Source organism: Bos taurus, chromosome 19, assembly GCF_002263795.3.
Source record: "Bos taurus isolate L1 Dominette 01449 registration number 42190680 breed Hereford chromosome 19, ARS-UCD2.0, whole genome shotgun sequence".
NCBI lineage: Eukaryota > Metazoa > Chordata > Mammalia > Artiodactyla > Bovidae > Bos > Bos taurus.
The window spans coordinates 53,817,602-53,843,900 of NC_037346.1; the positions used below are offsets into that span (position 1 = coordinate 53,817,602).

The 26,299-nt window shown below is 54.3% G+C and overlaps 2 protein-coding genes and 1 long non-coding RNA gene across 30 annotated transcripts in view; 1 reads left to right on the forward strand and 2 right to left on the reverse strand.

The window, feature by feature from the left end:
* Nucleotides 1-6,861, reverse strand: part of PGS1 (phosphatidylglycerophosphate synthase 1) — a 67,438-nt gene extending 60,577 nt beyond the window's left edge. For 26 of the 27 annotated variants that reach the window (XR_813467.3, XR_009491546.1, XR_009491551.1 and 23 more), the window contains exon 1: nt 6,702-6,861. Coding sequence is in view for 9 of the 27 variants with exons in the window: in XM_059878152.1 (XP_059734135.1) it covers nt 6,702-6,844 (143 nt within the window). In the remaining 18 variants the exon portion in view is untranslated. The remainder of the gene's footprint in view (nt 1-6,701) is intronic. The other variant, NM_001046395.2, reaches the window with a different exon arrangement.
* A 5,389-nt stretch (nt 6,862-12,250) lies between these two features.
* LOC132342979 (uncharacterized) lies at nt 12,251-21,517 on the reverse strand. The gene is made up of 2 exons (XR_009491607.1): nt 16,743-21,517; nt 12,251-13,133 (listed from the first exon to the last, which is right to left on the reverse strand). It is a non-coding gene; the product is annotated as an uncharacterized lncRNA (long non-coding RNA).
* Nucleotides 21,518-21,590: 73 nt separating this feature from the next.
* On the forward strand, nt 21,591-24,943 carry SOCS3 (suppressor of cytokine signaling 3). 2 transcript variants are annotated; one of them, XM_005221139.5, is made up of 2 exons: nt 21,591-21,898; nt 22,477-24,943. In XM_005221139.5, the coding sequence occupies exon 2, from the start codon at nt 22,568-22,570 to the stop codon at nt 23,255-23,257; it is 690 nt and encodes a 229-aa protein (XP_005221196.1). In that variant the 5' UTR covers nt 21,591-21,898; nt 22,477-22,567; the 3' UTR covers nt 23,258-24,943. The 2 variants fall into 2 exon arrangements, with proteins under 2 accessions (XP_005221196.1, NP_776891.1); NM_174466.2 differs by lacking the exon at nt 21,591-21,898 and having other exon boundaries at nt 22,558-23,257.
* Nucleotides 24,944-26,299: the final 1,356 nt, after the last annotated feature.

The window sequence follows — 26,299 nt, forward strand, 5'->3', positions numbered from 1 at the left end:
ACACAAACAGCGCACGTGCTTCAAGTGATCACAGGCGAGCTGCCGATGCCTGAGCTGCTGGGGAAGCCTCGCAACAACCCTCCCTCGAAAGGGGCTTTGATCGCCTGGTGGGATTCAGACAGGAAGTGCAGCGGGGGGCGGGGGGTTCCCAAGCCAGGACAGGTGTGTGCGAGGGAAAGAGGCAGGACTGCCAAAACCCACAGGCGCCAGAAAAACCCAGGAGGGGCTCAACAGGCAGTCCAGAGAAGACCGACGGTGAGCGCAGGGGGCTGAGGCCCTGCCACCCGCAAGAGGGGCTCAGCGGACCAGCCTGCCGGGGGCCACCACGGGCAGGTCTCGGGCCCGCCGGGCCGCTCTCCCGGGCAGCTCCCACGGGGCCAGGTGCCAAGCTCTGCTGAGGGCTTTTTCACCCTGTTTCCTGTTTAACCTGTGTACTGACAGGTTTATTTTTGTTAGAGAGGAGAAGGAACTGAAAGCCAATTATGTTTCAGGGACTAATTGGTGGTGGAGACCCAACCCTTGAGAGGGAGCTTTACATTCCAAAGAGGAAGGTGCTTGGAAAAGGAGCACAGAGTTTAATAAAGGCCCCACAAGGTCAGCACAGGCAGGGGGAGCCACACCCAGGCCCCAGACCCTCAAAATCTAACTGCCGCCCTGCCACGGCAGAAGCAGCCAGCCCTCGGGGCGGGGACTGCGCAGGGGCCCACGTTCTCCGATCATCTCAGCCAGATCCCCCTGGGGGTGAGTTCTCGCTTTCCACAAGGGACTCCTGGGAATTTTCTCAGAAAAGGTCTCCCCCCGTGCCAGCCACAGCCCCTGCTGCACGCTAATCCCAGCCTCCAGGGGCCCCCACCACCTGTACAAGCAATTCCCCCCACCCCAGGCAGCTGTCCCAGGTCAAAACCCTAATCCCCACGAGACAAGAGGAGGCAGGGAGCTGTGGTTACTCTACAAAGAAAGCAGAGCTGTCACACTAACCATTTAGAGAACTAGACCTTCACACACACAATTTCCACACCGAGCCCTGAGCTCCCCTGAATCATCTCTTTCTAGATACCATCGAGCTCCCATTTCCAGTTACAGGGAGGAGGAAGTGGCAGGGGCTGGGGGGCCAGATAAGGCTGTGCCTCCCTCTCCTGCCCTGACTCCGAGTTGCAGGGGGGTTTAGAGGACAGGGCTCGGGCCAGAGCAAGGGCGCACCCTGGAACTCAAACTCAGGCAAGCTTAACAGCTTCGCTACAGCCCTCAGCTACAAACAATGCAAAACAATCCTCAGCTCACAATTCTGAAGGTGAGATGGGAGAGCAACCTCTCCACAGGGCGGTTCCAGCCAAAACCCACAGGACACCTGGCTCAGGGAGACGGTCAGCCTCGTGACGGAGGACTTCCTGTGGAACCTGCAGACTAATTCCCTGAGCTGGGGAGTGCTCTGGGGCTAAGCTGAGGACCCCTGACCTGGGGCCACTCCCTCCACCCAGAGAGGGGCCTGGGGTAGGAGGATGCGGGGGCGACTAGGCAGGCACATAAGTACGAAGCAGGGCAGCGGGGAAGAGAGGGAGGCTTCTTCCCAGCCTCTCCAAGAGGAACCCACACCTGACCCACCGTGACGCTCTTGTCCGCAGACGGGCCTGCCATTAGAGCAAGGAGGGCAGAACCCTGCCTGGCTGTCCTAGACAGGACGGTGCACCACGCTGATTCATGAGAGGTACCGGACGGCAGCAGGACGGACGGCAGCAGGATCAGGGCTCAGAGGAGCCAGCAGAACCGAGAGAGAGGGGGCAGAAGAGCGGTTGAGACGCCATCAACACCCCTTTGTGCAAAGGAAGCCCGGAGAAACGGGAGAAGGCATTTCTCCTTTGTGTGGGAAGACCGGAGTTTTCCATTCCACCAAACATTCTGAAACTGCACGCGCTCCGGGGGAAGAGCTCACACGTGCTGCCTCCCCGCTTGACCAGGGGAGAACTCACACGTACTGCCTCCCGCCTTGACCAGGACGCAAGGCAGTGCGCCTGGAGGTCCGACCAAGCCCTCACACGTCCTCACAGGGACCGCGGAGGGGCCAAGGAAAGCTGACGCCCGAGAATCCCGCCTGGGTCTGCACCTCACCTCCATCAGGGTACCCGCAGAGGACACTGGGGCTCCCTGGGGGCCGCAGAGGTGCCACCCACTACCTGTGGACATGAGGAAGCAGGCCAGCCTCCTAGGGGCTCTGCAAAACAAGGGCTGTGGGGCTCTGAAGAAAAAAGGGGGGTACCGGAGGACTGTCTCCTACACCAACCACAAATCCACCATGGACAGCAGAGGGGCTCTGTCCCCTGTAGCACGCAAGAGCACCTAAGTGTCCCACACTCAGGGTCGGGGTCTGAATGTCCACAAACTCTCCGGGAACTGTACGATAAGATTCGTGGTACACATGCTGTGGCTTGGGTCCCACCCAAATCGGTACGACAAGAAAAAGAAAGAAGCTTTTAAAAGAAACAGAACTCTGGAATGCCATTATTTTCAGAAACTGCTTTTTAAGAAACCCCCACCCCACCCCCGTCACACACACTTAAACGTAAAGAGGTGAAGTGATGAGAAAAGAGCAACAGTCATAACACTTCCTGAGAAAGGCTCGAGAAACTACACGAGAAACTACACCAAGGGACCAGACTTCCTGCAGCCCTGGCAGCAGGCGGCCCTTCCTGACTAACGCAAGCCCTAACCCCACACAAGGGAAATGAGTGTGAATTCCCGTAGGTCACTTCAGAAGCCCAACGGCCGCTGCACTCCTCCAAGAAGTCCAGCACCGGGCCGGGGCTGCCAGCGTGAGGTTACACGCGGCCCCGGTGACCCTATTCTTGGCTTTCCAGAAGAAAAGTCGATTACATCGAGGGGCCACAGACCTAGTGCAGACTTCTGACCCTGACGCTCCTTGGGAGCCACGGGCTCCCGGCAGGCTCTGCCGAGAACCACTCACACGTGCTACTAATCCACACAGCTTCAACCAGCCTGACTTCCCTCAATCGGCTTGACTTCCCGGCAGCTTTGAAAACAACTCGTTTACATTACTCAGATCACTTGTTTACCACGGGATTATCTATCAGAATGCTTCAATCCCGGGCTCGTTTCTATCCATCCACAAGTACACAGCTGGCTGACCAGCCTAATTCATCACCAGCAGCAATGTGATCAGAAGGTACTCTGGTTAATAGGATCTTAATAAAGCTACCATTTAAAGGTTAGTCAGCTGCAAATCTTAATTTAGTTCTCTACAAGATCTAATTTGAATTATTTGGGGAAATCATGCTTTGATTCTAAATGTCCTCCCTCCCCCCACCCATTCTACTTCTATAATAACCAAGAGATGGCTCTACTGAACTCTAATGAGTAAGGGGGAACTGGGAAAATTCAGAGAAAAAGTAATTTCTGGAAATCTGGTGGTCCCTCAGAGTGGAAACCACTAAGAAGTTGAACAAGAGTAGGTTGAGCTGGCATTACAAGGTAAAAAAAAAAAAAAAAAATCAATAAAAAGAACAGTTTGCTGGTGACACTGCCCTCTGACAACTCAGCAAAGTCAGGACACCCCACCCCCATAACACCTCCACCCCCCACATACATGCACACGTACACACACCTAGAATAAACAGACCTTGGGTTTCAAAAATAAAGACTTTTCTACATATAGCTCAAACTGAAAATAGCTTTTAAAAAAGAAAAAGGAGACCACAGAGAAAATATCTCCTTGTATGGCAGGCAAGCTCGCTTAGGAGCTAAGGCCCTCCTGACACAGCTCCGGCTAGGTCTCATCTGCTCCAAATAACAAGCCGGTTCTGACTAGTCCGAGGACGCCAAGAAACTTCCCCAAGTTTGTCTCCCTCTCCGGGGCAACCAACCTGCCAGTCACCTGAACAGGGAGTGCCTCCACTTGGACCCACCTGGATGCTAACTGACTGCCCTGACCTCACCTTATCATCACCCCCTGACCCGGCCCTCTTTCCCACTCCCTGTCTCGGTGAAGCGTGCCACCATCCCTGTGGTTGCCCCAGTCAGAAACATGAGCTGCCTCCTCAGCAACCCCCCCACAGCTGACTCCAATCCAACCCCCTCACCTCTTCCCGAAAGCAAGCCCCACCCCCTTGGGCCGAGACCAGTTAGCCAGAGAAACTGCACGGGGTCTCTCAGAGCGAGCGTCCCCAGGGCTCGGCCCAGCTCCCCTCTCTCCCTCCCGTCCCTCTTCCGTACCCAGCTGGCTCCTGGCAACAGCCTGAGGACCTGTGGGACCTCAGAGCTGCCGTCCACTGCTGTCCCCACCCGCCTATGAGAACATCACTCACTATCCTCCGGTGAACACCGGCTCCCACTTCCCCACTTGGCCCCCTCCCACACGCCTCGAAGACACAGCTCCAAGACCAGCACCACCCGGAAGCCTCCGTGACTTCCAGCTGTGCTTCGGTGCTGCCATGACCCTTCCTACCTTACTTTACTATCACTACTGTCTGTTTATGGGTCTGAGCACCTTGAAGGTGGCGCTCTGTATTTCTGTTTCCTTGGAACCTAACACAGGCACAGCAGTGCTCTATACATGCAGGCTGAATAAGTGAGTGAATCCAGCTGTCCACGATGAGTCAGATGCCTGCTCAAGAGAAAAACAACAGTATTTCCCGATCACTAATTAGAAGTAGTTTTAAGTAGAGTTCTCTGTCACTATGGCTGTCTCTTTAACTAAAAGGAAACAACTGCAGTAAAGAACTGTTCCCTCTCACCACTCCCCTTTCTAGCCACAAGGAACCACCAGGCACTCCAACAGTTGAGTCAGACTGGCAAGCTAAAATCTAAAATAATGTTAAGTTCATGACTACACAGAATTATTATCAATGAATCAATGATCAGAGTTACAAGAAAGCACATCATTCGGGGAATGAGGAATTGGGAGGTGCAACTGAACAATGGAGAAGAAACGAAAGTCAGCAGCCACTAGAGGTGAGTGGCCATAGAGACATGAGTAATGCCAAACACCCAAGCCACAGAGAGCAGAAAAAAATCTGCAAACTGAGTAAGACAAAGAAAGGGTCAGAAATCCACAGTACTGTAGTAGTATCGCTCAAAGTGTGTATCCCCCACCCTAGCACAGGTATCATAAGACCAAAATTTCGGGCAGTTGTGTTTCTGTGATTTAACTGGGTTCCTGGTTTAACTGCCGACCCACGGAAACAAGTCTCTCAACTTAATCAATAAGAAATATGGAGCCACAACACTGGCAGCCACTGAAGCTATTTACAAAAGACCTTAAAAGTCAATTTAGACCATCGCCACTGCCACACTAACCCCTTCCCCCCACCCCACCCCCACACACAACCACTCAAGAGAAATGTCTATCTTAGAAAAATTTGTGGCTATTGCCCCAACATCTTTTAGTAATCAATTCCAATGTTAAACAATGATTAATCATGAAGTGTTTTCTTGTACAGTTTAAATATATACAAGGGAAATGACAAAATGGCCTAAACATCTCGTCCTTCAGAGCCTTTTTTCAAACTTTAAACCAAATTTCTTAGTGGGTTGAGGTCAGGACATAGAAGTCATTTGACTTGACTATCCACTGGCGTGAACAGGTCTTTGTTAAGTACCAATTACAGAAAAGGGAGGCCACCTCTTCTATACACCACTCCCATTAGGTTCACTGATGTAAAATTTAAAGCTGTTCAGATCGGTAAGCTTCCAGGAGTTTCAACCTGTGCTGATTCTATCACAAAAACTTCCTCTAAATCAAACTTTTAACTTTTTGCTGAAAATCTTCCAACGTCACCCAATATGAAGCAAGCTCCTTTCCATACCTAGAATCAGCACTGGACTGGACCACAGATCTACCAAATGCCAGAAGGTCAAATTTCACCCAAGTAGCAGATAAAAATCTAAGATAGGTGCAACCTCTAGGAAAGGATGCAGTTCTACGTTTGTTTGTTTGTTTTCTTAAAAAATAAGTGTAAAGCTCGAGTCTCTTTAACAAAAAAACTGTGCACAGATTCTTTTTTTTTTTTTTTTTAATATTAGCAACAGCAGCAGGCCTCTTAGGTCAACATGTTCTTGGTAAATGTTTACTTTTAAAAATCACTGCCTGGGAGAATTGCTTCAAAGCCTCCTTCACCACTTTCATAAGTCACTTCAGTACTTTTCCAGAACACAGGCCCTTTGCAAAGTGTAAAAAGGGTTTCGAGTGGTTCCTCTTCCCTTGCCGGAGTGTTCCTGACTCAGGATTGCTTCACAGCCCTCTGGCAGGATGTGAGAAACGCTGCATGCACAGAATCCCAGCAGGGCTGATTCACTCTCGCCAAGTCACCCCCGCAGCTAGGATTATTTAAGGAAAAGACCCCTCCGGACTCAAGCAGTGTCTCTCGCGGACACTCTCCAACACTCACACCCTGGGGCCCAAAGAAAATCACGAACCCAGCACCCCACCCCAAACCACCCCCCGCCAAGAGTGCACACACAGGAGCCTCTTCGCTCCAGCGTACGCAGACCGGGGTCGGGCTCGCCCATCGCAGCTCCGGGCAGGCCCAGCCGATCTCGCTCGCGGGGCCCCCGTTCCCCCGGAAGGCTGGCGGCAAAGTGGGGCCGGGCGGGCCCGCGCGGGGGACACGGAGGTCTCGCCGCCACGCCAGGGGGCTTGGGGTCCGGGTCGGGGGGGAGCGGGCGCGCCTGCAGCCCCGCAGCCCTCTCACCTCCTGCGCCGGCGGTCCGGGTTCCTGCCGAGGCGGTCGGACAGGCGCCCCAGGAGCGCAGCCAGCCCGGGGCGGCCAGGCAGAAGGCCCAGCAGCCGCCTCCAGAACACCGGCCCAGCCGCCGCAGCCGCCGCCGCCGCCATGGAGACTCGCCGCTTCCGCTTCCGGCGCGCGAGAACTTTATTGACAACCGCGCGCGCGGACAGCGGCCGCGCGCGCGAGCCCGGAGCGCCGGCGGGCCCGCCCCTCGGCTTCGGTTTCCTGCCAGGTGGGCACAGGTGTGCTCCGAGCTGGAGCCAGGCCGTGGGAGAGCAGAGGGCGGGCCTCAGCATCCGCTGACTCGGCCTCGATACCGGACAGGGGGTGGAGAGTAGTGGGGGGACATCACCTGTCCAGGTCCCGTGACCGAGTTCAGGCTGGACTTGAGAGGCCGAGCCCCGCCTCCAAGTATTGGGTAAGATGTCCAGAAGGGGGTGACCCGTTGACTTACCCCAGCACACTGAGAACGGAAAAATCCCCACCAGACCCAGGCAGGACGATGTTTCACCTGGTCAGCTCCAGGCCTGCAGCTCGAGGACACAGAGCGGCTCACCCAGTCTAGGTGCAGGAAAGACACCTCTATGAGCCCAAATGCATACACACGTCATAACCTCCCTCTGGGAACTACGGCCCCATGGCCAAAGAAGCTGAAGGAGCTCATCCCTATAGCCAAGAACACTTCTCATCAGTCATTTCAGTCACAGTCGTGTCCAACTCTTTGCCACCCCATGGACTGCAGCACGCCAGTTCTCCCTATCCATCACCAACTCCCGGAGTTTACTCAAATGCATGTCCGTCGAGTTGGTGATGCCATCCAACCATCTCATCCTCTGTCGTCCCCTTCTCCTCCCACCTTCAATCTTTCCCAGCATCAGGGTCTTTTCAAGTGAGTCAGCTCTTCACATCAGGTGGCCAAAGTATTGGAGTTTCAGCTTCAGCATCAGTCTTTCCAATGAACACCCAGGACTGATCTCCTTTAGAATGGACTGGTTTGATCTCCTTGCAGTCCAAGGGACTCTTGAGAGTCTTCTCCAACACCACAGTTCAAAAGCATCAATTCTTCGGCGCTCAGCTTTCTTTATAGTCCATATATGACTACTGGGAAAACATAGCCTTGACTAGATGGACCTTTGTTGGCAAAGTAATGTCTCTGCTTTTTAATATGCTGTCTAGGTTGGTCATAATTTTTCTTCCAAGGAACAAGCATCTTTTAATCTCATGACTGCAGTCACCATTGCAGTGATTTTGGAGCCCCCAAAAATAAAGTCTGCCAGTGTTTCCACTGTTTCCCCATCTATTTGCCATGAAGTGATGCCATGATCTTAGTTTTCTGAATGTTGAGTTTTAAGACAACTTTTTCACTCTCTTCTTTCACTTTCATAAAGAGGCTCTTTAGTTCCTCTTCACTTTCTGCCATAAGGGTGGTGTCATCTGCATATCTGAGGTTATTGATATTTCTTCCGGCAATCCTGATTCCAGCTTGTGCTTCTTCCAGCCCAGCGTTTCTCATGATGTACTCTGCATAGAAGTTAAATAAGCAGGGTGACAATATACAGCCTTGACGTACTCCTTTTCCTATTTGGAACCAGTCTGTTGTTCCATGTCCAGTTCTAACTGTTGCTTCCTGACCTGCATACAGGTTTCTCAGAGGCAGATCAGGTGGTCTGGTATTCCCATCTCTTTCAGAATTTTCCACAGTTTATTGTGATCCACACAGTCAAAGGCTTTGGCATAGTCAATAAGCAGAAATAGATGTTTTTCTGGAACTCTCTTGCTTTTTCCATGATCCAGCAGATGTTGGCAATTTGATCTCTGGTTGCTCTGCCTTTTCTAAAACCAGCTTGAACATCAGGAAGTTCACGGTTCACATATTGCTGAAGCCTGGCTTGGAGAATTTTGAGCATTACTTTACTAGCGTGTGAGATGAGTGCAATTGTGCGGTAGTTTGAGCATTCTTTGGCATTGCCTTTCTTTGGGATTGGAATGAAAATGTTCCTTTAGTATCTCTAATTTTCTTGAAGAGATCTCTAGTCTTTCAGATTCTATTGTTTTCCTCTATTTCTTTGCACTGATCACTGAGGAAGGCTTTCTTATCTCTCCTTGCTATTCTTTGGAACTCTGCATTCAGATGGGTATAGCTTTCCTTTTCTCCTTTGCTGATTTTAAGATGATAATGGGTGGGACTTCCTGGGTGTCACAATGGATAGAAATCCACCTGCCAATATAGGGGACATGAGTTCAATCCCTGGTACGGGAAGATTACACATGCCACAGCAGCTTCTAAGCCCATTGGCTGCAACAAGTGCAGCCCAACCACCTGGAGCCTGTGCTCCACAAGGAGAAGGCCGCTGCACTGAGAAGCTCAGGCACTGCAAGGAAGACACCCACCCCCTCCCCCAGCAACAACTAGAGAAAGCCCACGCAAAGCAAGAAGACCCAGCGTGGCCAAAATAAATAAATACATTTTAAAGAAAAGTTAAATGATAACTTCATCTATAACAAGTGTTTCCTTGGCAGAACCCACATAGGCTGGGAACTGGAAACTGGAAAAGCTGTTGGAGATGATGATATCCTCTTTATTCCAGGGGAGGTGTTGTGTGGTTAAAAGAATATAGACACAAAATGGATACCAAAGAATATGGATACAAAATATTCTGAATTCTGCTTTCATCAAATTATCCTGAAGAAATAAATTACACATTCTCTACAAAAACGTTCATCTCAACTTTATTTATATCAAAAGTGTGAAAGTGTTCAACAGTGGGGAAGTTAGTTAAATAATGGTACATCATCATGTTGGAAGACCATGCATTCATTCTAAAAGTATGTTCTGGAAGAACAGTTAAAAGAAGTCCCCTGGCAGTCCAGTGGTTAGGACTCCATGCTTTCACTGCTGTGGCTCTGGGGTTCAATCCCTGGTTGGGAATTAAGATTCAAGCCAGTTCCCCATGCCATTCAGTGCAGCAACAGCAAAAAGAAGAATGATTAATGAAATTAAGTGTAAAATCCAAATTTCAAAGAGTAGTATGGAGCGTATGCCATTCTGTTAAAAATTGGGAAAAGAGTGTGTGTACAAACAGACTGAAAGTAAATTACACCAAAATGTTAACATTGGTTATTTGGTGCTATTTAAGGTTTTCCAGATTGTTTACAATCAATGAGTATTTCAGATTTTCATTTTTTCCCTTAAGTTTCAGATAGCTTTACAAATACAGGGTGGAATTTGATTCAGCTCTTCCAAGTTAGAAGTGGTGAATCATCAAATTGCCTAATTTCCAGGAACTCGAATGAAACTATCCTTTGCTTGGTTCCACTTTTGCTCAGTGCCTCGCACAGAGTAGTTGCAGTCAAGTTGCCAAATGGCCACACCATGATGCAGGGCAATGAGTACCACGCAGACCACAGGAGCATCCTGACCATCGGGAGAAGAGCTGGCAGTTTCTTTTGACATGTGATTCTTCACTGAGTGAGGTATTAAGTGATAAACAACAGGAGTACCTCCCCACTGTGAACTTCTGATCTAAAGTAAGCTATAGAAGCACACAGAGATATCCACAGTATGGTCAGTTAAACTAAGGAGTATTTACATTAAGCATAAACAGCAAGCAATGACCTCAGTCCTTTCTGAAGCCACACACGGAGAGCCTCTGGCCTTCGTGGCTACTTTGAAACAGAGCTACAACCAGAATGAGGCAACTACGATTTTGCCCTCCAACATGCACATTGAGAGGTTGCAAAAATTTTAGGTAATGGTTTTAAGGGATTGAGCAATTTTTTACATGGTTACATTTTTCCATGGTGACAGGACAAACACTGCTTCCTCCAAGAGGTCTCGTCTGGTCTTGTTAGGGAGGATGAATAGAGGAGATAAGTCATGCTCAGCTAATACAGGTGCCCAAGTCTGCCTGGTAGTGCCCCAAGCTACTTGGAGGACAAGCAGTCTGGGCAGACACAAGGGCAGCTGCAAGTCACACCTTGATGACCTCGGGCAAGAAAGCATCTGTCCTCTGAAAACCCCCAGGTGTCTCGGAAGCCCATATGCTGAGTCTCCCTCCCTGACCTCCTGTGCTCACCCACTGCCTTCTGGTTAGTCTGCTCGCTGCTTCCCAAACAGGAGGTGCCAGGGCAAGAAAGACAGGGTTGATGGACTGATGACCGAGATCGTGTCTTCCCAAACGGAAAAGGAAATCCATTCATGAAAAGGAGAGTTGACGTCAAGGAGTGGTGGGCTGCTGCCCCTGATAGCGGGGCTGCTCTTGCAGGCAGGAAACACCAGGAAATCCTGAGCCAAGGACCCGTGCCTCACTGTCTGTGATTCACTCCCTGAGCCGAAAATCATGCCAGTGCAAGAGGAAGGCCCCTCCCTCTTGGTGGTGAGGGGCCAACTTGCTTGGTGAGTGAGGGTCTCTCCCAAACACAGGGCTACTGCAAACTCAAGAGCCAGCCCAGCTGGCCGGCCAGCCCATCAGTGATGAGAAACGCTCCTAGGTTAGTTTGACATGGGGTCTGATTGCCTGTTTCTGAGGAGCACACTCAAGTTTTGTGCAGCGTTGGTGCAAGGATGGCATGAAACCCTGGGACCACTGCCTCCATTCCTCCACCCGGGGACTGCCCGGCCTCACCAGCCTGGCCTTTTTACAACACTTCAAACTCCCCAGCACATGTTGCTGCCTTAGGATCTGTCCTCCACCTCCCACCCCGGAGCTTGTCCAAAGGTCACTTCCCTGAGAAGTAAGTGCCCGGCCCCCCCCACCCTATAACAGGACTTTTTTTTTTCTTTCTATTAAGAACTGTGATCTAATCCTATTTATTGGTGGATTGCTGTGTCTTTTGTCTCCCTGCCCCCCTTAAAGCCCAGCACTGAGCACCCAGAACAGGACCTAGCACAGGAAGCGGCTCGTTCACTCATACTTGACAAACGCACTGAGGGTAGGAGCTGTGAGCCCTGGAGCCTCCGCGGCAGGAGGAAATGGGGGCGACCGTGGCTTGGCCCCCAGGGATTTTACTGACCTGCTGCCACAGATCACTTTGCAAACCTGGCACCTCAGAGACCCCCCGAGGTCTCCCTTCCAGCCACCAGCCCTTCTCTTGCCTTCATTTTCCCTGGGGTGTGCTCTCCCCACTGAGCTGTTACTCTGATCTTTCCCAGACCCTGATACTCTAATTTTTTAAAATTATTATTTATTTTTGGCTGTGCTGGGTCTTCATTGCTGTGCATGGACTTGACTTGCGGTACACAGGCTTCTCTTTGCAGTGGCTTCTCGTTGCAGAGCACAGGCTCTAGAGTGTGCGGGCTTCGGTAGTCGTGGCTTGGGGAGCCCTTGATACTCTTCCTCCCCAAAGTTAAGACCTGACCCCCGTCCTCCCTGGCATGAGACAGGCTTCTGTCCCCCGAGAGCAGGAGTTGCCAAATGTTTTCTTAAAAGGCTTAATGGTAAATACTGAAGGCCAGATGATTTCAGTGGCATCTACTCAAGTCTGGTGCAAAAGCCACAAGCAAAACAAACCAATGAGGTTGTATTTTCAATAAAACTTTATTTACAAAAGCATACTGCCAGCTCTGCACCATAGTATCCCAATGTCTGCTTCAGAAAACAGCTTTTCCCTGTATTGTAGCCATGGACCTGGCAGAGGCTCCACAGGGCCTGTAGGGCCCTAAGAGAAGAGGTCTTCTGGCACCTAGGGTCTGAGTCGGTTGGAATTGCGGGTGGTGAGGGACAAATTGTCCAAGCCACTGAGTTCAAACCATCAACCTTGCTGACCGGGGTGGGGATGTGGTCAAGATTCTTGCATCTATCATTTAAACTTTTCAGTGTCGAAGATCTTGTCATCTGCAAAACAAAACACCTGTTGCTCAATGGCTCTCTCTCACCACAAAGAGGGCCAGGATAATCTGGCATTTCATCAACAAGAAGCCAGAACCCAAATTTCTGGAAATGCCTCCTGGGCAAAGCATGCCGGTTTGTTTCTCTGTCCCGGTGAGAGATAAATGCAGCTCTCAGCTTCAGGGGAATCTCAGCCTTTTGTGGTGTGGCAGGCAGCCAGCGCCACCCCAACCAGGAGCTGGAGGCCTCCTCGTGATCCAGCAGCCCAGCCCGTGGGGAAACACAGTGGCCGGTGGCCAGTTACGTCCCAGGGAATCCCAGGATCCCCGGGCCCCACTTGGGTGGTGGAGGTGAGCTGCTGGGGGGCTCCCTGGAGGAACCCCACCTTCCCTGCTTCTCCCTGCTCAGTCCGCATGGTACAAGAGGCTAGGTGAGCTCCAGGGCTGGCAGCAGAGTCTCCAGCAGGACAAGTCTTCTTGTTGAGATGAGACGAAGTCAGACCAGGCTCCAGCAGGTGAGAGATGAGGCTTCAGACGCCCAGGCCCAGGCTTGATTTATATTCAGCCTCCTGGAATTTAGGAAAGACGCTCAAAGGAAATCCCCTGAAGTCAATCGCCCTTCTCGGCCCTTAGCCTAGAGAGGTGGGAGGACACAGGCCAGGTGGAGGTGCCACCTCCGTGCCTGTAGCTCTTGGCAGGGAGAGGAGTGTGGGGAGGGCAGTCATCCTGGGAGGTGAGCTATGCAGAGCTGGAGAGCTCTGGTCCCAACTAGAGGGTCCACCTAGACCTGCCAGATCGGTCCAAAGAAAACCCTCAAGTCAAACGCAAATGTGAAATTTCCAGATTTTTAAATGTTGCCTCTGGCTCAGATGGTAAAGAATCTGCCAGTGACACGGGACAGCCAGATTTGATCCCTGCATAGGGAAGATCCCCTGGAGGAGAAAATGGCAACCCACTCCAGTATTCTTGCCTGGAGAATCCCATGGACAGAGGAGCCTGGCAGGCTACAGTCCATGCAGTCACAAAGAGTCAAACATGACTGAGCGACTAACATTTTCCCTTTCAAAAGTTTTAAATTCTGAGCTACATTCAGTGTGTAACTCATCACTTTGCATGCATCTTTGGAAATATATAAAATGCCCCAGTTACGCAGGAGGAAGGGTAATTGTAGCAGGCCACAGCAGTTCATCTGTATGTTGCAGATGTTGGACTGCGGCTGTGCAAACAGCCGTGCTGCCTGTTCATGAAACATCTTTGAGGTTTACAAAGTTCCAGAAGTCAGAGGATGCGCCTGATTCTTCTCCCGTAGAATGGAGTAGAATAGACCATCTTCTCTGCTTGGAGGTGTCTCAGGTTGAGCTCAGAAGCTGAGCTAAGACTTCTGTCCCTGGTGGGCAGTGGGGAGAGTGCGAAGGGAGACAGAAGTGGACAGTGGGAAGATGCTCAGTGGCAGAGCCTGGGCGCCCTGGAGCTGGTGATGTGTCTGTCCCAAAGCTCCGCTTGCTCCTAGCACCTGCGAGCTGGGAGACATGGGGAGGAGACCTCTCCAGACCTCAGCTTCCCATCTGCACGTGCCCCTTCCTCAGGGATTCCCCCCAGTTGTCCCCCTCACCCACAGACTGGGGGTCCCCATAGTATGCTCACATAGCCCCCGAGACTTCGCCGAGTACTTAACACAGTTGCAATTAATTAATCATGACATCGATTGTAGGAGAACCTTTTTCTTCTGGAAAGAATCTAAGCTCCTTGAGGGCCCAGACTGATAAATTCCAGGCTCCCAGACCAATCTCCAATACATAGTAGGTACTCAAAAATGCGTAGTAGGTACTCTTAAAGAAATGCATGAGGCCTTCCCTGGTGGCTCAGTGGTAAAGAATCTGCTTGCCAGTGCAGGAGACACAGGTTCCATCCCTGATCTGGGAAGATCCCACATGCTGCAGAGCAACTAAGCCCCATGCACCACAATGACTGAGTCTGTGCTCTGGAGCCTGGGAGTCGCATGCTGAAGCTACTGAAGCCCCAGCGCCCTAGAGCCCATGCTTCGCAGTAAGAGAAGCCACTGCAATGAGAAGCCCGAGTACTGCAACTAGACAGCTCACGCAGCAACAAAGAACCCGGCACAGCCAAAAATAAATAAAATTATTTTTTAAAATAATTTTAAAAAAGAAGATGAATGAATGAGGGACTTCCCTGGGAGTCTAGTGGTTAAGTCCCCTCGCTTCCAGTGCAGGGGGGTTTGGGTTCTATCCTAACTAATATCCCACATGCCGCGTGGTCTGGTCCCTCCCCCGAAAAAGAAAAGAAATGAATGAATGGTTTTGTAAAACAAGTCTTGCAAGAGCAAGAAGTGGTTCTAGATAGGTCCAATTACCCCAGAAATCTGAACTGCCATCAGCAATTTTGTTTACAATTATAGGGGTCTTATGAAATCTTCATGGGCTCGGGTGTAGACACTCGGAACTCCACTCAGGTGAGTGCAGCAGGGGCGAGGGGAGAGCTGGAAAGGAAGGTCATGGGAGAGCCAGCCCCAGGGTCACCCCTTGGAATCTCACCCCTGGAGATTCCCACCTCCCAGTCCTTCTGAGTCACTTCTCTGCCCTCCTGGCTGGTTTCAGCCGGAGAGAGGGTACATCACATCCCTTTGAACTTGCCCCGGAATCAGTGCATGCCAATGTGTGATTCACATTGGAGCTGGGGACCTTCCTAGGTGGAAGTCACCACCTGGATAGGAGACTCGGGAAGTTTTCCTGGCGACCCCGTCCCTGCAGGGAGCCTGAGCGCAGACCCACCCCGGGGAGGTCAGTTCAGATGCTGTGAGCATCTGACCCAGGGGCCCGGGTCAGCTCAGGAGCTCCCCTACTGCCTTGCTCTGGCAACCAGCCCATCTGGGTATCGTGGGGCAAGCCAGCCCACGGCGTCCACCAGGTCCCCACCCATCCCGGCTCTCCAAGGGCTTCTGGGGCCCAGGAGCCTGCCTTGTCCTCACCCCCCTGCTGGCTCTCCCTCCGGGGCACTGCCACTTCAGCTCCAGGCACCAGGCCAGGCCTCATTTGCATTACAGCCCAGATGGTTCACCACAGCCTCGCTTCCCAGAACTGCCCGCTGCTCTGGTGTCTGTTCCCGAGCACAGGAAAGGGCACGGGCCGCAGGCACAGCGGCCGCTTCAGAGCGAACAGAGCCTCTTACCATCCCAACCCAGGACACAGCAGGGCTGGTTTGGTTTAGGGTCAGGGGCGATAGCTGGCTGGAAGCCAAGTCCCCTCCTCCTCTACCTCCAACTCTGAACTTGGAACAGATGGCGATTCCAACTGGAGCCGTGGAAGAAACCCCTCTCCCCTCCCAGATGCCCCCCACCCACCCCTGTACTCTCCAGGCTCCCCCTCCAGAGTCTGGGCGGAGGACTGGGCCACCCCCCCAACACCCCCACCCCCGCCCCCCGCCCAGGGCAGGGGGTCTGAGCTCTGGCCCAGCCCAAGTGCCAGAGGGAGAAGGAATCTCAGCAGGCAGGGTGGGTAAGTGGGTGGGTGGGTGGGTGAAGTGTTTTCTTTCCCCTCCCTCGGCACTTTTTCTGGGAAATGCCAGAGGCCAGCTGGGCCTGGAATGTCAGGCTTGAAAGAACTCCTCCACTGTTCATAGACATCTGAGCCACAAACCTTTTCATTAGCTCTCGGGCCCCTCCCAGCAGAAACAAAGGCCTGCAAACTGGAATGGCGATTCCGGCTGCAGACCATTGTCCAGGCCTCCCCAGCCTGTCCCTTGGCATTGTCTGAAGCCGGAAAGAGAGAGAGGTCGGGGTCAACCTGCTACACAACCCTTGGACCTTTCCAACTGCACGGGAAAGGTCATCTCTGCCATCACCCTGGGCACCAGCAAGGCTGGCTCCACCATCAGCCCTGGTGGGCAGGGGCTTCAGCTAAGAGGGGCTAAGATGCCCAAGGAAGCCCAGCCCTGGGAGAGCCTCACTGAGGCAGTGAGGGGCAGGGCTTCCAAGAGATCAGGTGAGACACCCCATCCCCAAACACACACACACACACACACACACACACGCATTTTCTCCAAACTGTCCAAGAGAAAGGGGAGCAGGAAGGGAGAGGCTTCATTGCCTCCTGCATATCTGCAGTAACCATCAGCCCAAGACTAGAAGCTCCAAAAGGAAGGAACCAGAGTCTTTTCCTCACCATTTTGCTGGGCTCCTCTGTCCATGGGATTCTCCAGGCAAGAATACTGGAGTGATTGCCATTTCCTTCTCCAGGGGATCTGCCAGACCCAGGGATCCAATCTGGTTCTGCTACATTGCAGGCAGATTTTTTTTTTTTACCATCTGAGCCACCAGGGAAGCCCCCATTGTGTCCCCAGACCTCGCCAACTGTCACACAAGAGAAGCACAATCAACACGCATAAGTCAAATCAGGCCACTGGACAGTTGAACCCAGGGTGCTCCTGGTGCTGTGGAAAGCCCACCAGTCTTGAGACAGAGGGAGGCCTTGGGCTTGGCATTGAGCAATTCTGTGGTCTGAGGCCAGTCTCCTAACCCATCCGGCTGCAAAGCCACCAGGCAGAACAATGGCAAAGTGGGTGCCGGCCCCCAGGCTGGCCTCCGGAGCACACGGAGACCATGTGCGCAAGTGTGGGACCTTGTGTTCACCAAGGCGGCCAGAGCTTCCTTCGACCCCCCGACGGGCGCCAGCATTCCGATCTAGGAGGCTTGGGCAAGAGCTCATTGTCTGTCACACACCATGAGTAAGTGAAGCCCCATGGGCAGCTGAAACCGCTGTGTACTTCCCCTCCATCACAAATGAATCTCTTTATTATCTTTATGACCAAGCACCTTTGCCTGGAAATGGGATTCTGACTTCATAAGAAATGCTGCAAAGGGAGAGATTCTGAAAAGGCAGGAGGCTCCTAAATTCCTTAGCCAGGAAAACGGCAGGGAGGGACAGAGCGGCGAGACTTGGACAACTTTTCTCTCCCCTGGAGTCCCCAGCAGACAGGGAAACTGCCTTAGGTCTGCCCTGCTCTGGGCATCTCTCTTGCCTGGAAGAAGGTCCCTGGGAATGTGCCCAGTATCCGACTGGTGTCTCCTCCTTGACATTTCCAGCAAAGTTAGAGTCTTCACTCCCTTTTTCTTATGATTAGCAGGCCTAACAGTCTTCACCAGCCACACAGGGGCTTCTATACCCTTCTTCCCATCTAAACAGCCACTCCATAGCCCTTCAGGAAAAAAACAAAAGATACTCTAGAAGAAAGCAGTTGGTGGTATCTAAAAATGATGGAAAATAAAAGACAACACAATCCCTTATTTAAAGATCCACTGAGCACTTTCTATGGATCAGTTGGCTAGGTTTAAAAAGAAAAAAAAAAAAAAAATCAACGACAGTTCCTTTCCTCTAGGTTATCAGTGGAGAAGGAGAGCATGTTGGTCAGCATAGAAGGAGCTACCCTGAAAGTTTAGACTGAGTCTCTGCCAAACCTTAAAGGAAAAGTAGAAATCAGCCAAGATGTAGAAGGTAGTCCCACCCAGAGGGAAGCAAACATGCAAAGACCCAGACCTGGAGAATGTTTCGGACACCGCCTAGAGCTCCAGGTAGCTGGGGCGTGAAGTGTCAGTGGGGCAGAGGTAGCTGATGAAGATGACGTGGAGGCGGAGAGCCTAGACATACACTCACTGGGAGGTGTTTGCACGATCCCAAAGGCAACGGGAGAGCTTCCCAGGTGGTGAAAAAACCTGCCTGCCAACGCAGGAGACGTAAGAGATGCTGGTTCGATTCCCGGGTCGGGAAGATCCCCAGGAGAAGGAAATGGCCTTAGGTCTGCCCTGCTCCAGTATTCTTGCCTGGAGAATCCCTTGGACAGAGGAGCCTGGCAGGCTGCACAGTCCAGGGGGTTGCAAAGAGTCAGATATGACTGAAGCATCTTAGCATGCACAGAAAGGCAACAGGAAGCCCCTGGAGATACTAGAAAGCCAAAGGGAAAGTGGGTGACTGGCTGAACTGTTTGAAGACAAACAGCTTTTTGGAATGTATCATATAGGAGATACATAGCTCTCCAAAACATCAAGCCATGTATAGCCGCATCCTTCCCCTAGTAGCCCAAGGTGCGGCAGCTCAGCCTTCCCCTCCTCCCTCTCCTCAAAGACTCCTCAATGCTTTCCAAATAATTACAGCTGACATTTGTCGAGCATTCACTACGTGCAAGGCACTATTCTAGCAGGTTGCATGCACTGCCTCAGTCCTCACAATCACGCGATGAAGTAGGTACTATTTTCAGCCTATTTTACAAATAAGGAAACAGAGGCACAGCTGGGGAAGTCAGTGGCTCAAAGTCATACAGCTACTGGGTGGTGGAGCCAGAACAGCAGTTCAGTTTCCTGAGTCAGCATTCAGGGAGCCCTGCCCCCTCGCGCAGGATGCACGGTGGCCCTGCCCCGGCTCTGTTCTTTCCATCATCTCTGTACTCTTGGACCCACTCTGTGCCCCCCCGCCCCCGCCAGTCACATACCCTTTGCCACTGGCCCTCGGCAGGCCCCAGGCTCACTGGGGTACCACGCTGTTGACATTAGGACTCACCTGTTGCAGAGCTTTGTGTCTCTCTAAGCAGACTGGGAATCCCAAGCTCAGGGGCTGTTTATTCCTGCTTGTCTCTCCCATCCCCACTTCTAATCCCCTCTCCCCCCAAGAATGAATTATCAGAGTCTCATAGGATTGATTGTAATGACAACCACTCCTTTCATATGACACCCATCACGTGGGGGTCCCATGTCCCCTCACCTCATCCGCATCCCTGCAGGATTCACCCAGCATGACCGTGTTCCCAGCACTTTGCCCGGTGCCTGGCAAAAGCAGGCACTCAGTGAGGGTTTGTGGAATGAATGAATGAACCTGACTTGTGTCAGAGCCTTATAATTTACAAAGCACTCTCTCATCCATTAACTCAAGGGCTATTCCTTGTGAGCCTTCCCTGTCCTCCACGGGGCTCAGCACAGAAGTGGATAGTCATGGTGCAGCCTCCTAATCAATGGATGAGAAAAAGAATGAATGCCTGAGTCTACAGAGAAGGAGAATCCATTTCATTAGCCTGCAAATCTGGAGGGCAAAGACCAGGTCTTCTTCGTCATTATATTTCAATGCCCAGTACAATGTCTGGTACACAGAGTCCAATATTTGTGAAATGTGTTGAATAAATCAATTCCCCCCTCTGCAGAAGTAACAAGAAGACTTCCTCCTAATGACTCCTCTCCTAGAATCCGAAGGGAGAGTTGGACTGAATTACTTCCATTTCTAGCACATTTTGATGTGCAGAATCTTTTCTTATCTTTTAAATCTCAGATCTCTGATGGGAAAAGATTATTATTCCTGCTTTACAGATGGCAAAGCCAATTTCCAGAGAGGCTGGGTGTCCTGCCCACAACTCATTTACTCCTCTGACATCTGTGGGGAGAGAGGTGAAAGCACAGAGGAGACTGGCAAATCGAAGGCACGGAGAGGTGCCTATCAGCTCCCAGAGACGCCGAGGAGCCAGGTCTCCGTTGTTTTCTCTCCCCCTTCCTTTCCTTATCTTCAGAGGCTGGGAGTCCGGAAAGAGGGCAGGGTCAAAACTGTCAGCCCCTGCGTTCTGAGAGATGACAATCTAAGCGCCTCCTAAGCTGGTTCTAAGGTGTCCCCAGCACCCCACTGCCTGTTTGGGGTGCAGAAAACTTTCATCCTTCATAAAGCTGGCCCTGGTTAACCCAAACCACCCACATCCACGCCAAGAACAAATCCGTTGTTCACCTCAAGGGCCTCCTCTTCTCAACCCCGGGGGGAGATCGGACCCCCACACTGGCGGGGCAGGGGGGCGGGGGGTGGAGATTCTAGGCGGTAGGCCTGGGGTATCTGAAAGTGGGCTGAACTGGAAACTGCTTTCCGTAAATTCTCCTCTGCTGGATTTTTTTATTCCCAGGTCTAATTCCAGACTGCGATGTGAGTTCTCCCTGGGTCCCCCGCCCCCGACAAGCTCCCCCAGCCCCAGCTCTTGAGCCAGCACCCCCACCGCCCCTGCGTTTCGCGTTTCAGGGCTTGTGGAGTGCAGCACAGAACTCCACTCCATCTCGCAGACCCCAGGGCGCCCTCTAGCGGACGCGGGGCGCGGGGTGGGGCCATCGCTCGCCCTCGGGCCGGTCCCGCTGCTTAAGGGCACCTGGCAGGTTTGGAGACTCAGAAGGGCCACAGAGATTGTTGCTTGCGTTTGTGTCTTTGGAGCGGTGGGAGGCGGCACCCATGTTGACAGAGGACCTAGCAGGGGGCCGATGGACTGAAACCGGACAGCTGCCACGCAGGCGGCGTTCCTTCCACGCTTAGGACTCCCGGCTTCATCTCTGGGACAGGCCCACGGGTGACGCTCGCGCTTTCTTCCGCCCCCAGGCTTCCAGGTCCGGTCCTAGTTTCGAGGCCCGGCTTTGGGAGTGGGGGTGGGGTGTCCCCAGTTCCCCAGAGGCGGGCACGGGCCTCCTGGGGCCGCGATCGGAACCCCGGGCGGGCGCGGGTGGGGGCGAGGTAGGTGGGTGGGTGGGTTGCGTGGGGTCTCCCCGCGAGGTCCGAGAAAAGGGAAGAGGGGGAAGCCAGGAGCCTCTCCCGCTCGGCCTCCTGGAACTGCCCGGGCTCCGGGAGCAGCGCCCCCGCCTCTGCCAGAAACTGGCCTTCTTAGAAGGGAGGGGGAAAGTGTGAATGAGAAGTTGGGGGCGGAGCGCGCGCGGGGGAGGGGCCGCTGCCAGGAACGCGCCGCCGGGGCTGGCGCCGCGCCCGCCGGGCCGCCCGGGCCGCCTCGCATCGCGCTTTGTCTCTGCGCGCGTCTCTGCGGGTCCCCGGCCCCGCTCGCGGCCCGCCCTCGGCCGCCCGCGGCCCCTCCCTCCGCTCGGCGCGCAGCCTTTCATTGCTGCGAGTAGTGACTAAACATTACAAGAAGGCCGGCCGAGCAGTTCCAGGAATCGGGGGGGCGGGGCGCTGGGGCCGTGTATATACCCGCGAGCGCGGCCTCCGCGGCGGCTCCGACTCACACTCCCCGCGCCGCCGCCGTCGCCGCCGCCACTCCGGCCCCGCACGCAGCCCGCCCGGCCCAGCTCCGGTCGCGGCCCCTCGCCTCGCGCCCCCTCACCCCCCACCGCCCGGCCGGCCCGGCGGCGCGCAGGGGGCAGGGCGGGCGCCCCGGCGAAGCCCGAGGGACGCGCGCGCGAGGCCCCTTTGTGGACTTCGCGGCTGCCAACATCTGGGCGCAGCGCGGGCCACCCACCGCTGGCCGCCGTGCCTTGGGGACCGTAGGAGGCGCAGCCCCGAAGCCAAAGACTTCGGTTTGGGACCAGGTAGGAAGGAGGGGCGCGGCGTGGAGCGGGGGGGTTGGAGGGTTCGCTAGTCCTGGGAGCTTTTCCCGGTTTCCCCTCCCCTTCCCGGGTCATTCCCGGCAGGGAGGGGACGAGATAGGGGGCAGAGCAGATGGAAGCCGGAGATCCCAGGTTCCCGGAATACCCAGGCTGGGGCCTTTCGGCTTCTCGGGTCCCCTCCCTACCCGCCCCCAACCCCCCACCCCATGCCTCGAATTTCTTTCTCCGTCCCTGCCCCCCCGGGGCCACCGGACTGAGCGGCGCCCAGAGCGTCCCGGGGGCCCTTCTCCCACTCCCCACCCCGGCCACGCTCCTGGAGACCCAACTTCCGCGCCCGAGTTTCCCACTCGGCACCTTACCAGTGCGCGCTGGGGAAAGGGCTGCCTGGAGGCGGGGGCTGGGCGGGCTCCGTGGGGCGTCTGGGTCGGAACGGGGGCCCAGGTGAGCGCCTCCGGGGCAGCTGGTGTCCCGGCCGCTCGGCAGAGGCAGGGGAGCCGGGGCGGGTCGGGCGCGCTGGAGGGTTCCGGGCACTCACGCGGCGCGCGCCTTCTTCCCCGCAGCCCCCCGGGATGCGGTAGCGGCCGCTGTGCGGAGGCCGCCGAACAGCTGCAGCCGCCGCCGCCGCGCAGATCCACGCTGGCTCCGTGCGCCATGGTCACCCACAGCAAGTTTCCCGCCGCCGGGATGAGCCGCCCCCTGGACACCAGCCTGCGCCTCAAGACCTTCAGCTCCAAGAGCGAGTACCAGCTGGTGGTGAACGCAGTGCGCAAGCTGCAGGAGAGCGGCTTTTACTGGAGCACCGTGACGGGCGGCGAAGCGAACTTGCTGCTGAGCGCCGAGCCCGCGGGCACCTTCCTCATCCGCGACAGCTCGGACCAGCGCCACTTTTTCACCCTCAGCGTCAAGACCCAGTCGGGGACCAAGAACCTGCGCATCCAGTGCGAGGGGGGCAGCTTCTCTCTCCAGAGCGACCCCCGGAGCACGCAGCCCGTGCCCCGCTTCGACTGCGTGCTCAAGCTGGTGCATCACTACATGCCCGCCGCCGGCGCCCCCTCGTTCTCCCAGCCCCCCGCTGAACCCTCCTCCTCGCCCTCCTCCGAGGTGCCCGAGCAGCCACCGGCCCAGCCGCTCTCCGGGAACCCCCCCAGGAGAGCCTATTACATCTACTCGGGGGGCGAGAAGATCCCTCTGGTGTTGAGCCGGCCCCTCTCCTCCAACGTGGCCACTCTCCAACATCTCTGTCGGAAGACCGTCAACGGCCACCTGGACTCCTACGAGAAAGTCACCCAGCTGCCTGGGCCCATTCGGGAGTTCCTGGACCAGTACGATGCCCCGCTTTAGGGAGCAAAGGGGGCAGGAGTTGGGCGAGGGGGCCCGGGTCCCCTCTCCTCCGTGGCACATGGCACAAGCACAAGAATCCAGCCGCGCGAGTCCTGCAGCTCCCGGGTGAGCCAGGGCGCGGGGAGCCCCCTCCCGCCGGTCCTCCCCCCGCAGAACAGGGCCGGCGGCACCTGGAATGTGTTTGAGGGGAGACGGAGAGCCACCGGAGCGCACCTCCCCGACTCCAGCGTCTCCGGAGGAGCCAGCTGGCCCAGGGGGACCACAGCTAGGACCGCAGTGGATGCTCTGTCCGCTCCCGCCTCCTCCACCCCGCTGCGCTTCCAAACGGGGGACACCGCGGGGCGTGTTGAACTGTGAGAACTGCCGGGAATCTTTGAACTTTCCAACGGAACTTGTTTGTTCTTTGATTTGGTTTAAAACAGAGCTTTAAACCTCAGCGGGTTGAGAGCCTGGAAAAGGGTGGAGGGGAGAGAGAGAGAGAGAGAGAGGGTGCCTCCGGGGCCCAGGGCTGCAGGCTGGCCAAGAAAACGGTCACTCCCACTGCTCGGCTCAGGTCAGGAGGGGCGGCTGCCTGCTCCACCTCTGGCTCTGGGGAGAAGGGTGACCTGAAGGGGACCTTTCTGTTCCCCCTCTTCCTGCCCCTCAGATGGCCACCAGAAACACAGGTCCTAGAGTCCGTCTAGTGCCCAGGAGCCCAGGGCCCTTCTCCCTTTTTAAGGGGGGAGTGGCATTGGGGGCGCGGAATGGATGGGCTGGTCGGTAGTTCTGAGCCCACCCCTGCTCTACCTTTCAGCACCTGGGGAGGGGGGGTGGGGCTGGAGGAGATGAGCCACCTTTGACCCCAGACAGAGACGATAGGGCATTCTACTTTGTGCCTCCTGACTAGATCTGGCTAGGAGATTTGCCTTAAATGCTCCCTGTCCCATGGATAGGGACTGGCACACAAGAAGCCACACACTCAGCCAACCCCAGCAGAGGCCGAAGGATTCTCAGAGGGGCGCCCAGCGGCCACTCACCATTTGGTGGTGGAGGTCGGAGATGGATTGGTGGGGAGGGGGCAGAGATCCACCTGCTTTCCAGCTGAGCCCAGGAAGAATGCCAGCCAGCCCAGTGGATACTGGCCACCAGTGGGACCTGGGCTCTGGTCCGAGGCAGAGCCACTGGGTCCTCCAGCCCCCAGCCCCTGCACAGACAGCCCTCCCTCCTCACTTTGGGGGACTGGCACTGGCAGGAAGTCATCAAGAGGCTCTGCCACCCAGCTGCTCCCGCTCTGCAATAGCACTGATCAGTGAAAACTCAGAGGAATGTAGCAGCGATGGAATTACCTGGAACTGTTCTTTTTTTGGGGAAAACCAAACACACACAAGTTTTCTGTGTCAGGTATTGGGCTGGATGGGTCAGCTGTGTGTTGGGGTGGTTTTTTTTTTTTCCTTGTTATTTTGTTTGGATTTTGTTTTTGTTTTTTAATAATGTTTACAATCTGCCTCAATCACTCTGTCTTTTATAAAGATTCCACCTCCAGTCCTCTCCCCTCCCCCTACCCAGGCCTTCAAGGCTGATAGGAGATGCTTGAAGAACTCAACAAAAATAACAATCCAAATCAAACTTTGCACATATTTATATTTATATTCAAAAAAGAAACATTTCAGTAATTTATAATAAAGAGCACTATTTTTTAATGAAAAACCTGACTGGAGCCTTTCTCCCACCCCCCACCGCCCCTCTGGACTTGCTTTCTCTTTCACCCACACCCACACGCTACATCAGAGGGTGGCGGCCCTACCCCCTCACTGCCCTGGTGCTTCTCGTGATGGAATCAAACTCAGGCTTCACGTCACTGACAACCGAAGGCAGCCACCTAGACTGTACCCGGGAGGGGTAATTCCTGCTAGTCTGATTCAGATCTGACCAGAATATGCAAAGCAAGTTCGAAGGAAGCGCTTCAAAGGGCTTGCAAGGAGTATAAACGGAGCTGTGGTCAAAGCTTTTAGAGGCTCCAAGCTATTAGAGGCACTGGGCTCCTTGGCAGAGAGGTGTTACGAGAAAGCCCAGACTATGGGGTCCTGGCAGTGACCCGTGACCTCAGCCAGGTCCCCAGGAGCTGGGGGGAGGGGCGGTCCCGATGCAAACCCTGCACACAGTGGGGCCCTCCCATGGGTAGGAACCCCAGCCTGACCAGTGGATGGGGCCACCCGCCTCCCAATAAGAGCAGCCATCTATTCACCTGTTTTCAGCCACTCCCACCCCTGGGGCACTCAGACACCACCTGGGTTCACCTTCCTTGCCACCCCCACCAGGCAGGTGTTACTACCCCACATTCGCAGACCCAACTGCGTGTTTCCTGGGAGCGGGGACTTGGACTGGTCGCTTCTGATGCCTAGAACTGGTGCTCAGTAAATATTTGTTGGCTGAGCCTGGGGGCAGCCTCTTAGGTTCATGGAGGTTAAGCAACCTGCCCAAGGACACACCACTTGGGAATGTGGGAAAGACACAGGTTAGGAACCCAGGAGGCTTTGATTTTCCCAAAGCGCAAGAATGCTCTGCCTCCCTAAGTAAGCATGAAGTCTATGCCCAGGGTTGCCCCTAGGTGGGTCCCCCCTGCAAAGCCAAGAGTTTGGTAACCTCCTCCCCAACATGCATACTCAGCACTAGGGTTCTGCGAAAACACAAACTAAAAATGCCTGTTCTGAGACACTTCCCTTCCACGCTTCTTCCTCCCCCAAGCCCCCAAACCTAACAGATGGAGAGATGAGTGTTCCCCCAACAAGTCAGGGGCCCATTCCCTCATCTGCCTCGGTGCCTAAACAAATGCCAAAGCCCTCTTCCTGGCCCCCGATAAGCTGCTCCAGGAATCAGTGTCCAAAAGGCAACTGAGAGTAAATAAACAAAATCGTTTTTCTTTCCCATTTCCTGGACTTTTGGGGGAAAATAACCTAAAGTGACAAAGGGCCAGACCAGGTGTGAGATCACTGAGTGGACAGAGCACGTAGGGACCACGCCAGACAGACTACCACCTCTAGAACTGGGAATGCAGACCCAGGC

What these genes read in the sequence shown, in the direction of transcription:
- SOCS3 (XM_005221139.5), top strand. Translation starts at nt 22,568, where the DNA reads ATGGTCACCCACAGCAAGTTTCCCGCCGCCGGGATGAGCCGCCCCCTG.